Source organism: Drosophila ananassae, chromosome 2L (assembly GCF_017639315.1).
Source record: "Drosophila ananassae strain 14024-0371.13 chromosome 2L, ASM1763931v2, whole genome shotgun sequence".
NCBI lineage: Eukaryota > Metazoa > Arthropoda > Insecta > Diptera > Drosophilidae > Drosophila > Drosophila ananassae.
Window position 1 is genome coordinate 18835114 of NC_057927.1, and position 13282 is coordinate 18848395.

General features: G+C 39.2%; 1 protein-coding gene and 2 non-coding genes across 3 annotated transcripts; all 3 read right to left on the reverse strand.

Moving 5' to 3' along the window:
• Positions 1-2093: 2093 nt before the first annotated feature.
• Positions 2094-4774, reverse strand: LOC6499130 (putative odorant receptor 85e). Its single transcript, XM_001955208.3, has 4 exons — positions 3987-4774; positions 2497-3037; positions 2329-2437; positions 2094-2247 (listed from the first exon to the last, which is right to left on the reverse strand). Exons 1-3 carry the CDS (start codon positions 4772-4774, stop codon positions 2363-2365), a joined length of 1404 nt encoding a protein of 467 aa, XP_001955244.1. The 3' UTR covers positions 2094-2247; positions 2329-2362.
• Positions 4775-12166: 7392 nt separating this feature from the next.
• On the reverse strand, positions 12167-12260 carry Trnay-gua. The gene is made up of 2 exons: positions 12224-12260; positions 12167-12202 (listed from the first exon to the last, which is right to left on the reverse strand). It is a non-coding gene; the product is annotated as a tRNA-Tyr (tRNA).
• A 522-nt stretch (positions 12261-12782) lies between these two features.
• Trnay-gua lies at positions 12783-12874 on the reverse strand. The gene is given in 2 exon segments: positions 12783-12818; positions 12838-12874. It is a non-coding gene; the product is annotated as a tRNA-Tyr (tRNA).
• Positions 12875-13282: the final 408 nt, after the last annotated feature.

Here is a 13282-nt window from a genome sequence, read left to right on the forward strand (position 1 = left end):
ACATTCCGACATACGACATGTTGCACAATCCGATGGCAATTAGGTTTTCAAATTCAGAAGCATATTCCATTACCTGACGTCTAGATGAGAACAATATGCAAATGTAATATGAAGTAATAATGAAATTACCCCACAATGGCCGAGCTCTTTGACATCAGAAACAGCTGGAAGCCTCTGATTAGATTACAGCCCCCAGTTTCGATGCTAAAACATATTTCTGACAGGTGCGAGGGCTCCGTGTTGGAGTGTGAATAGAATCACAGCTCATTTCATCTCAGTCCTGATATTGGGCCTGATTTTTTAATGGCATTAAACACACTGGTTGGGAAACGAGGAGTTTCTAAAAGGGGGTTCATAACAGGCTTCGATTCAATTTAAGTTTCTGACAAGTAATTTAATTTTAACTATAGAATTAGTTCAAAGTATATTCTTCTATGTTCTTGCTTTAAAAGAAGTTTCAAATTAATTAGTTCCTAATATTTGTTGTTATTAGATAAATGGATAACACATTCAAAAATCAAAACAAAGAAAGCGCGTCCCCTGGTTTCTTCTATTTTCAAATCATAACACTCCTCCTTCTATTCTGTGAGCTGTCTCGTGGTATGGCCATCCTATATTGATTACTTTCAATTAAAATACCGCCAGCTGACTGCCGGCAAAGTTGACACGGCATGCCATCGAAAGTCCTTTGTGTTAATTTAATTTCACGAGACTACTTCAAAGTTGTCGGTCGTGAAACTGAAGCTGAGAAGGGATATTGACGGCAAGCCTGTGGCTAGAGCCTGTCATTTCTATGCGGGCCCTCTAGACAGTTTCATTGACAGGACTCGTTGAGCTAAAGCTTATTGAAACATTCTATGTTGTTTCAGTGAAAACTGAAAAGGTATTTTCTTTAACAAAATACGTAGATATTCTATATTTAATTCCAATACTAATACTGCAAGTACTTCCAGCAGGAATACTGCGATCCCTGTCCGTGAATAATAATGAATTTTATTAGCAAGGATTTAAAATGATGGCCGCAATGATTGTCCCAGCTTAAAACTCCATTTATAGACTTACAAATGCATCAGCCATTGAATGCATTATTCCAGCTGCTTTCAATGCAAATCCAATGATTGCTGGGTTCTTTGGAAGCTGCAATCTCCGGATCTCATTCCTCCGCGCGGTCCCATTACTAGTCTCGTAGAAGGACAATGGCGAAATGCTAGCCATGGAATCGTTGCCATGACATTTGCGGGGAAATATTGCCAGGACATTTGTCAACTGAGCCCCGGTAGTCAGTTACCGAGTAGAAGGGACTTGCCTATGCATTGTGCTTATCAAATATCATGTAATATAAATGTCCTGCTGGCTCCAGCAGACACGCATAAAGGTAGTTAGCGTAGCGACAAGGAAGTGGGCAAAGTGAAAGGCATTTCCGCAACCGAACCAGCAAAAGTGAAAGCGAAAGTGAAACTGAGACCGAAACTGGCAGGCACAAAAAGCACAATACACTTGCTTTTTCGAAGGAACAAAAAGGTAATCATCTAAGCACGATGGGTGCCCCAAATGTAGGCGGCAAAAACTGAAACAAATGGGTCTCTATAAATACCCACGTACCCCCGCCCGATCCATCCGGATCCAAAATATATACATATATGTGTATGTATGTATGAACATTTAGCAAGTCACCGAGAAAAGAAAGAAAACTTTTTGCCGTAAGGAGGTAAGGGTGTTCGCGTGTGGGTCCTGAGTATTTGTGTCTCTGACACAATGAAAAATGCAAAGCGCAAATGAGTTGAAAACTTTGCCATAAGTTTTTACTGTGCGTACGACGTGCAATCGCAAAATTAAAGGCGACTTTTAGACTTCTTTCGAAATCTGGAAACTTTGTATAACAGATACGCGTAGACAACTGCCGCAGCTACAAATTTGATAGGGTATATTAGCTAACAACCTAAGACACAAAATTTTATTCCTCAAGATACCCCATCAATAAAAAGTCTTTTAAAAACGGTGTATAAATAGTAGTTTATATCACTAAAGTAAAAGAGATAGAATCAATATGTTCTTATATATAGTTAATAATGTTTATTCTGGTTAGGGTTATAATTTTGAAGGGCATCTCATTAGCGCCTGGCAAAATGTTTACATTTTTGGAAAAGGACTCCTTATCAGTGACAAGCCAACGGCAACAGAGACATGGGCTTAGACTCGCTTTTCTGGGGAGGGGGTGCCAGGATGCTGGATACCGAAAATGTTAAGCTAACAATGAAAGAAGGCGGAAAGGCAAATATTATTTGCATTTTACTCGACTTGTTTTTAATGTGAAAAATAAATACGCACGTGTACATATAATGTGAATGAATGCGTTTCTTGTTTAAAGTTCCGGTTCGGCCTTTTTGGCGGCCAACTTTTGCAGCAAAGTTAAGAAGCTGAAAGCCTGTGTTATAACCTGAAAGGATGTACAAATCACATTTATTTTTTACAATAATAATATAAGTGTTTTCTTACCGATCTCAATCGATTCACATCCATTACGTAGAACTTTCCTGCCGTAACGTGAACTGCCCGTCGGCTGTTTACCAGGAAAATAAGTATGTCCTGGCGGATGTGGCGGGCGTATTTCCACCACCCACTCCGCCAGAAGGCATCTCCGGACCGAATACTATGCCTGCTCAGAAGCTCGCCGCAGTAGGTGAACATCATGAGCTCGAACACGGTAAGTCCCAGATACTGCAATTGGTTTACAATTCTCAAGACCTCACGGGTTCCGGACACACCCACAAATACGAGGAGGCAGAGCTGGAAGGTGATCTGCAGGGACTTGACTAGGCAATATGGACTGAAGAGGTTCTCCAGCTCAATGGAACAGTGCAGGATGAAACGATGCAGTCGTACACACTCCTTTAAGCCTTCGAGGAGCACATTATCGACGTCCGATTTTCCGCAGCCCGAGAGGAGGAGCAACAAGTCCGTCGGATGCTCCTTGAGAACAGCATATTGATTAAGCTCCCTTGTAGAGTCCTCCAGCAACAGTTCACCTTGTAACAAACTGGAAAAATACAATATTTTACTGTTCAGAAAAATGTCATCAAGTAGGCCTTGAGTTCAAACGTCACTTAAAATATAAAGGTACTGCCTGGGACATCCTATTTCATTTAGTTTAGTCTGCCCTTTCGTCAGGAGCAGACCTACTCGTCCTACAATTTTATTTTATTTTTTTTTAAATCATTTTTTTTTTATTTATTTATTTGGCTAAGGTCATCGGTTTTTGATGCACTTCTTGGTAATCTTCTCGATGTATTGTTTTCTTATTTAATTACATTTTAAATATTTTATAGCCGGCTTGCAATCAATCTTGGTGACTGTCATTTGAGGGGCGGTGTTGAATACTTATTTGCTTATTTTCTTTAGCTATTTTAATTATTTTATACCCGACTTGCAAGCAATCTGCAAATTGTTTATAAATTGTATTATTTATTTTCTTATTTTCATTTATTTATTTTATTTTAAAAATTACCTTGGACTCTGCAGATACTCCGTGCACATATGTTAGGGCTGTGGTTGAATTCTTTTTTTCTCATTTTAATAAAAATTTAAATATAATTTTTATATCTGGACAACATCTTTCTTATCCCTCGGGCCCTAAAGTTTTTCATTTATATTTATTTTTGTTATGTTTTTATCTTTAATCCAACTTTAATCCAAAAATATTAAGCTTATTTTGCAGAAAGCGGATGGAATCGCCATAAAGGAGCCTCGAATTCAGGTTCTCGTTTTAATTAAAATATACATATTAATTAAATTCGGACGTCATACTTTTATACCTCGTTATACGTTTTTTGATTTATATTTATTTCATATTTTTATTTCTTGTATCCAACAAAGTTTAACTTCATATTTTTATTGAAAACATATGGATTTAAATTTTTATTAGTTTATTTTTGTGGTACTCTGTATAGAAACCATGCCTTTATTTTCGATATAATATCATACATTACCTCAAATCCTTCACTGAATCGCCAGAAAGGAGCCTTGCATGGGCTTCTAGGTTCTTCAGACTGCAGTAGAGCACATCGAACTGGCCCAATAACAGCAGGCAGAGGGTCACGAACAGGGATCCCCCAAAGCCAAAGGTTAGGCCTACCAAGATCTGGCCAAATAGCTGAGTGGCGTAAACCACCGAATATGTGACTGGAGCTAGGGCGTCGAAGGGGTACCAGCACAGTAGTGGCAGTGTCCGGATGCCAAGAATCAAAGGGGAGACTCCCCAGGTGATGACACCCAGCAAACAGGCCAATATCCACACGGCGGTAAAGTTCCTGGACAACCTGTATGACTCGTAATTGCTTACAAAGGTCACCCCGGCCAGTGAATGGTGGCGATACTGCCGATTTATGAGCTCCATATAGGCAAGCAGGCGTCGTGAGCGGACACACCAGTATATGGTTCCATATCCCGTGAAAAAGTATATTATTGTCATGGTCAGGGCGTCAGTAATCGCCTGTAGCTCGCCCGTGGGCAGGACATCTAGCGTAGTCTTGGTGAAAAGGACTCCCAGATGCAGCGACGTAAAAATCACAATGGAGCAATATCCCCGGACCAAAACCGCACCCACGGATCTGAGCCACTTTGGCCACCATGGTGGTAGCTTAGGTGTCGGCACCATTCCCATCGCCAGTTGCAATCTCATTAGAAGCAGGAACAAGTTCGACTCTCGCACAGGATCCAGGATAATATCGTACTTGATGTCTACATCAGCGTTGTCATACAACCGACGTCTGGCCATTGACTGATATTTCCCGACACAAATCCAAAATCGGACTACTTATGTCTAGTTCTTTTGGGACAACTATATAAAGGGTTCTCAATTTATGCATTAATGAGTTTTTAAAAGTTTTCCCCGCCAAGGACTCGCCCCAATTATTAAGAGGTGTCTGGGTGGGCGTGGCACCTAATTAAACGACTAAATGCCTAATTGACTTTTTTAATGAGCCATGGTTTGGTGAAACGTGAAAGTTCTGGGCAAAGTTCGCAAATGTATGAAAATGTGAGGCTGTAAATTATGTAATGTAAGATGGGTTCAAGGACTTAAAAATATGTGATTTAGGTAGTCCTATAAAAAAAACTTAAAGAGAACTTTAAGATTTAAGATTTAAAAGAGGTTTTCCTTATGAGAATTTATTTTCTCTATATTTTAAAGTATTTAATTACGTATTCGACTGATTTATATTAGTTGTACTTATATACTTATGAATACTTGGTATAGTATATACTTATCTATAGTTATCGTTTTTAAACAAAACGATTTACTAGTCATTCTGATATCCATAAAATTCAGTTTTCACTTTCCCTGTTAACCAAACTATCTATTATGCTAATTTCATGCACTTTTAGAGCTCTATTATTATCATCTGATTGGTTATAGTTGGTGTGGACGTAATTGCATTCGTCCCACATCCAATGGCCAACAAAAGGGCCCCCTTTAAATGCAGACTGCCGACAAATGGGTCATTAGATCTATTATTATCCCCATTCAGGTGTTCGGGTAATTGCCATTACGCAAAATTTCACTCAAGAGAGGGCTTTTAACAAATGGCTAAATTTTATAGAATGTGATAACGTCACACTTGACCTTTGGCCCCAGTATTGTATTGTGGGGTGTGTCGACCATTAGAGAGACAAAAATATCCTTAAAAATAATTGCCTGCCATTGCATTTATTGAATGTGAAAATGAAAAACCATAGAGGTGTCCCACCCGCGCCTAATTTCCCCACGGGACCTTGGCAGTGAAATATGAAAGCGGGTGAAATGGCTCAGGGAAAATGCTAATTGGCGAGTGAACTTTGCACAGAATTTTGCAGGTGCTAAAATTCTTCAATATGGACTACCCCATTTCATATGCACATATGGTGTGTAAAGAAATCAATTCGGACTTTAATTTTGCAGTTAAGGTTTAATTGCCACCACGAAACGTGCAATTACTAAAACAAAATTCTTCGCATTTCCAAGGTGGATGACCAGGATAACCCCTTAATTCTTCGCATTTCCAAAATTAACTGCAAACGTGTGGCCACAAAGCAAATACAAATGAAAACTAATTGAAGTCCCAGCAGTGTCGTTTTTTTTTTAAGAAATTGTTACACATTGTTGGGGCATGAAGTGCTCAGTCGAGGAGTTATCTCTGGCGGTTGGCAGCTACTTGGCCAAATTGTTGCCGGCCGTAAATGGCGAAACTTTACAGCGCTGCCCCAGAATAGCCGACTCCGCCTTTTTGGCCTGGTCGAGGGCAATACATTTTACGCGTCACTCACTTTCATTATGTATGTATGCAAGTGTGTTTGAGGGGGCTGCGACCCTTACAGGATCCAAGGATCCCAGAATTTTGGGTCTCTGTCTGTCAGACTGTTCTCACGCATGTCGAGAGCTGTTTTAGGTGAAATTTACCTGCTGTGATTTATTCAATCAACTTTTGCGTTGTCCCAAAAAAGCTAAGGCTGCCTTTATTATTTAGACATCCTTGTTGTCTCTGTCGAAGTGCCTTATGCGAGTTTAATGTCACTTGCCTGGCTAAAGCTGCTTGGCTGCCACATTTAATCTGCATAATTTTTATGAAAATTACCAAAATGCTATGGAACAGAGAGGCAAGTACGTAGCTAAAGTTTCAAATAGGCAAATGATATCACTTTTAAGATTTGCAGAGGCTTTAATTGCGGAAACACCTGGAATACGAAATAAAATCATGCATTTATGCAATTATTATATTGGGAGATGACATTATTACCCGTCTATTTTGTAAGTTTTTTTTAATTTCAAAGCACTCATAAAAAAGTAGGAATTGAATAAATAATTCATTGTGGAAAAATCTATTTGGGCGAACTTAATTGACTTCGTTTTTCAGATAACAAAATCTCCCCGCATATTTTCATCTTTTCCATCAGATCGTGCATCATCATTTATAACTCTTATTTATTTTTCCCATTATTTAATATTCACACATTATAAATTCCAGTAATAAAAAGAAATTTTAAATAAATGTATTTATTTTTTCTTTCGGTAGCCGTGACACTTGCTTTAATTAAATGTCCGCAGAGTTGAAAAAAATAAAACAAATTTGCCCGCCACCTGGGAAAATATTTTTAGAGCTTTGTCCAACCATCTACCCCAATCTCCCAGCGCGGGATTCCAGGACATCCAAAGCCACACCAGTGACCGGTGACTGGCGGTGGTGGTATTGCATTTTGCAGCAAACTTTTTAATTAATTGCGCTAGCCAATTTTTCGGCGAGAGCCAAAAAGCTTTAATTGCAAATGAATGTTGGCGGGTGGAGGGGAAGGATAGTGAGCACGGATAGTGGACCGCACGAACAGCGCTAATTTTCTGCAGTCGAATGGACGAAATAGCGGAGCAGAAGGGTCAATCAGTTGGCCATTTGGCAGGGGGGCATGGAGGCAGTGGGTGTAATGCCAGCAGTGGGCGGTGGGTGGTAGGGCATTCCTGAACAAGTCCGACAGTCACGCGCTCCGCTCGCCTCATGTTTGCTAATTTATGCGCCACTGCAGCCGCAGGGCGACGGTAAACAGCGAGTGGCAAAAACTTTTCCCCAAAGGGTAACAGGAGAGTGGAAATTGCAAATGGAAATGGGAAGAGGGCTGGTGGTATTGGGGCAAAAAGGAGTCGGAACAGAAACAGGATTGTTTCTGACTCCTGGCAACGCCTGTCATTGTTTTTTTCAGCTCTTGTTCGCGCTTTAAACTTTTCCCTTCGCTTCGATTCCGTCCCCGCCCACATTCATTACACATTGGAGGCAGTCCTTATTCAGGAGTCAGGCGCCCACCTCCTTGGCCGCCTCGACAGTTGGATGATGTTGCCTTTTATTTCCTTCGGCCACTGCACAAAACAATTTGTCAAACAACAAGCGAAAAACTTTTCGCGGACAAAGGGGCGGGAAGCCCATCACATTTTCACTTATTATGAGGGACAGTTAACCCTACGACACCCCCTCAGGATTAATAGAAAAAGTTTTGATTTGATGGAATTTCATTCATATATGTACACTAGAGACAATAGGTAATTGTCAAATTTATGAGATTATTCATTTATTTTGGCTAAACTATTTTTAAAATGCTAAAATACATCTAAAAAGTTAGTTAATGTAAAATCTATCGACTGTAAAATGATTGTATATTTTATCCCTTTTGAATCAAAAACAAGTTCACTTACCTAACACTTGGGTGTCAATGGGTTAAGCTGTGTTAAGTCTTTCCCCAGAGGAGGGCAGCCATCTTTCGAATTCTTTAAAGTTAAGTTAAGTTTGGAACTGATACGATGCGCACAAACTGCCGGATACCCATGCCCGAAACTGTTACGATTCAAGCTCAACTCCAGTATCAGGCATAGCCTGGAGGCTTTCAAGGCAATGACTACAATTTGCTCCAGTTTGTTAGGTCGTTTTGTTCGCCAATTTTGTGCTGCCTGGCAAAAAAGTTTCTAATGCAATTTTGTTAAATATTTTTGCTGTGATTTCGTTTTGATGGGATAGGAGGATGGGATGGGGTAGACTGGGTGCCCTCTAAAAATAGTTGAGCAGCCAGCTACCAGTAGCCACACGGATGAAAATGTCCTCCCAGCTCCTGGCATGCGGCAGTTTTTATTTCAGCAAGTGAAAAGCAAACTTTTAGAGCTGCCAAATTGAGTTTGGAAGTTGCAAACTGTCTCAACTGACAGGCCACATATATGGCTAATTCAATTTGAGGTAAGCGACCGTGGGTGGCACTTGCTTGTGCTACGACCTTGCCACGGCCCCTGCCCGCCCAACTAAACTACAATAACAATTAGCATTAACACATTGATGACGCCCCGGCGTTGCGGTTTGTTGGCCCAGTTAATGTGGCCAGGATTTGCTTGCCGGTAACACGGCGCGTGTCTCGTAAAACGAGAGTAAACTTAATTACTCCTAGGATCTGCAACGGCAGCTGCTTGTTAATGCGGTTTTGTGGGGGAGTCCCCGAATGTTTTGTTTATTAGATGCCGTCCCCGCCCGTCCTACACAAGACATGTGGGTATACAAGTGTACTCCTGCGGGTGCCTTCGCAAATGTTTCACTGTAATTAAGGCACACATCCTACAAACAGTAAACGGCCCAAAATACACGTCGAGAGCCTGCATTGGTGAAGAATTAAGAAAAGTGTCATTGCTCAAATGTGAATACAAATGAATTTATTAAATGGCTTTGAAAACAAATTTCTCATAGTTATAGTAACGCCTTTTGATCTTCATTTCAAAGTAAAATTAAAAAAAAAAAATGTCGAGTCCAGTTTTCAAAAGCCTCATTTTATTTATTAACCCCTTGGAAAATTTTCGAAAATTGGGTCAGAATTTAGTTGACCAGGTTTTGATTGAAAATGATAGTTCTCGGAGATCCAAATGCGGGAAGGTATAACTTTTGCCGATCGGACAATTATGAAAAAAGTTATCTCCTTTTTCCAGAAATAAATCGATGGGGTGACCATGTTGACCAAGTTGCGATCCTTGGGTGGCTAAAATGGAAACTTTTCAGACACTATTTATTAAATATTTAGGCCAATTTGTTTCGGATTTGAAAAAGGAATACCTTTTACAAATCAGGGAACTAAGTACCTTCGATCTGCATCAAAATATAGTCCCCATCGCGAAATAAAATTTTGGCTCGATTTTTGGCCAAAATCCTGATGTAACCCCTTGGAAAATTTTCGAAAATGGGGCCCGATTTTAGGTGGTCAGGTTTTGATTGAAAATTATAGTTCTCGAAGATCCAAGATCGGGAAAGTATAAAATTCGCCGATCGGACAATTATTAAAAAAGTTATGGCCTTTTCCCTGAAAGAAATCGATGGGGAGGACATGTTGGCCAAGTTAAGATCCTTGGGTGGCTAAAATAAAATATATTGAGACACTGTTTAGTCAATATTTAGGCCAATACATATCGGATTTGAAAAAGGAATACCATTTACAAATTAGGGAACTAAGTACCTTCGATCTGCATCAAAATATAATCCCCATCGCGAAATAAAATTTTGGCTCGATTTTTGGCCAAAATCATGATGTTACCCCTTGAAAAATTTTCGAAAATGGGGTCCGATTTTAGGTGGTCAGGTTTTGATTGAAAATTATAGTTCTCGAAGATCTAAGATCGGGAAAGTATAACATTCGCCGATCGGACAATTATTAAAAAAGTTATGGCCTTTTTCCTGAAAGAAATCGATGGGAAGGACATGTTGGCCAAGTTAAGATCCTTGGGTAGCTAAAATGAAATATTTTGAGACACTGTTTAGTCAATATTCAGGCCAATTCGTATCGGATTTGAAAAAGGGGACATAATAACACTGTTTAAAAATCAGGCAACTAAGTACCTTCGATCTGCATCAAAATATAGTCCCCATCGCGAAAGAAAATTTTGGTTCAATTTTTTTTGGACCTTGGAAAATTTTTGAAAATGGGGTCCGATTTTAGGTGGTCAGGTTTTAATTGACAATGATAGTTCTCGAAGATCCAAGTTCTGAAAGGTATAACATTAAACGATCGAACAATTAATAAAAAAGTTATGATAATTTTTCTGAAATAAATCGATGCGGATACCATGTTGACCAAGTTTCTGAAATAAGTCAAGAAGAAATGTCCTGTTGACAAAGCTAATTATGCATTTTATATTGGTCGAAACTAAAAACTAAAGAATGTAGTTGGATAGAAAGCAACGATGACATTGAAAGGGCAACCCGATTCAAAGATCATCTAATGAAGCTTAAATGATATTACGATTTCTATTGTTTGCCAATTTACTCGGAACATGGTGCAGAGTGTTCTGAATATCAGCTCATTAAAAACGGATTATGTATGCAGGAGCAGGTGAACGAAAGCCATAAGTCTGCAATTGAATAAAGCAAGTGAGGTGGGATCCCTGGAGACCTTGACTGCAGTGGTATTCAGGTGTAAAGGTGAGTAGTCCCGCCCACAGACCCCCAGAGAGGCCAAGCTGCTGCTAGTCCGTGCATTGTAAGTAAAGAAGAAAGGCCCTAATATTCAATTAATCACATTATGCAGGCTGTCGACTCGCATTAGACATCCTGGCCAAAGTGCCTGGCCGAGTAACACAATAATCAACCGAAACGATGCTGAATAAAGGCAGTGGTCCCCGTCTCGGCTTGTTATACAAATAACTGGTCGCCAGTCAATTAAGGCAACCGTCCGGCCAAGCAAATCCAACTAAATATTTTATTATGAGCCAGCGTTTGTCTTGATTATGCGCCAAGCCAGTTGAGGAAGGGGTGCGGCCGGAGGGGAGCATAACTAATTGAAAACTTGCAAAAGTTTTTCTCATTAATAATAAGCCAGCTAGACCACCCAGCAAGGAATCCTGCCACACTGACTATTTGCTTTGGAGGCGGAGTCGCGTCGAGTCGAGGGCAGAGTCCCAAGTCCCTCGTCCTCCTTTTAATTTCTTCTAAATGATTTAATTACTTATTGCAAGGCGCTGGACGAGCTATTATTAAGTTGAATACCCGCCAGGCCGCACTAAACACGAGTATTAGATTAATGTTGTGATTACACAACCGAAGTCCACCATTTCAAATACCACTCCACCCAGTTTCCCTTCACAGCCCTCACTGTTTTCTGAAGCGTTAACGAGTTGCAATCGCTTATTGCGAACTTTTTAGGTTCCTTCGAGTGGCATTCCCCCATTTACCTTCCAAGGACGCTCCTGCTCCGGTGGTTTTCCGGCTTTCGGAGCTTCGTTCGGTTGCTGCTATTGAATTATGCATATTTCGTTGCAGGCAGCGTAGGTTGCACTGAAGTGGTACCTTGAGGCTTAGCAAGCTGCCCAGACAGCAATATGTTCGTTTGTCACCCGTCCGAGGTCAAGAGCAAAGTGGATGAAATAATATTATTACCTTATCAACGTGTTGATAAATCATATTAGCAGTCAGTCTTCGATAAAGTAATTTAATACAAAAACGAATCAACACAAGATTCTTTTACTTTTAATGGTAAATACCAAGTTCTTTTACTTTTAATGGAACAATCAAGGTTTTCACAATAATTCTTAGGTAGGCAGGTGTATCCCGTGGCTTATCAAAATTTTTAATTTATAATGCAGATAATGCTATTAAAATAAAATAATCAAAAATAAATAAAAACAAAAAAATCCTTCGAGCCGGATTTGAACCAGCGACCTATGGATTTCTATTGCATATGTTTCCAACTACAGTCCACCGCTCTACCAACTGAGCTATCGAAGGTTGAAAACGAAGGTGGCAAATCGGCATTTTGAGTATGCGTGCAAGCAAAACAAAAAATCCATATAGCAACAAATGACAAGTTGTTGCTGGGGGCGACTATAGATGCCCCCATCACCCCAAAAGTAATTTTTAGAATCCAATAATTTCATTGAGGCTATTGGAGGCGAGCGTTTCTGTGACATTGACTCTCAAAATAGTCTTGACTCCCAAATATTATCTTCATGTGTTGTTTTGACAAAATTTTATGTTTATGTTTCTTTTCTTTTATTTTTTTCTATGCACTTTAATATAAGCTTTTATAAATTTATAAAAACATATATGTATGAATATAAAGATAGTCATTTCATTTCCATTATTTGATATAAACAAGCAAATGGCATACTTAGAATCAACCTTCAGGAGCAGAAGAACTTAAAGCACATAAGAGACAACAAAAATTTACTATTATTACTTTATTTTAGGTAAAAAATAAAAATATTAAATAATAATATAAAACTACATAAAAAATAAAAAACAAAAAAATCCTTCGAGCCGGATTTGAACCAGCGACCTATGGATTTCTATTGCAAGTTTCCAACTACAGTCCACCGCTCTACCAACTGAGCTATCGAAGGTTGAATAAAGTCGCGGCAATTGTGCGTTTTGTTCGGGCGAGAGAATTAATACGAGCGCATATTCTTGGTATTAGGGGAAATTTAGATCACACCTAACCTTTCTCTTACTTTCACCCAACCTATCTCTTCGTCCGTAATGTTCAAAGTGAAAGTAAATTGTACCTTGAAAAATGAGTATAACGCCTATTAAAAGTCAAACTGAACATTATCAACATCAAGTAATTATATTTAAAAATATATAACAAAATGAAGTATATATTAATATTAATACAATTTATTCTCTTTGTATTGTTTTTATTTTTTCTCTATTATCTTTGAAACCAACATTAATTATGTTATAGGACTACTATTAACTCATACAGATCGATATTGCAGACTTATTCAGACTTTAAAGAATAATATTTGATG

Coding starts and splice junctions, on each gene's coding strand:
- LOC6499130 (XM_001955208.3), bottom strand. CDS start 4,774: ATGGCCAGACGTCGGTTGTATGACAACGCTGATGTAGACATCAAGTAC. Junction 3,038..3,986: donor GATTCAGTGAAGGATTTGAG/GTAATGTATGAT, acceptor GTATTTTTCCAG/TTTGTTACAAGGTGAACTGT. Junction 2,438..2,496: donor ATGTGAATCGATTGAGATCG/GTAAGAAAACAC, acceptor ACATCCTTTCAG/GTTATAACACAGGCTTTCAG.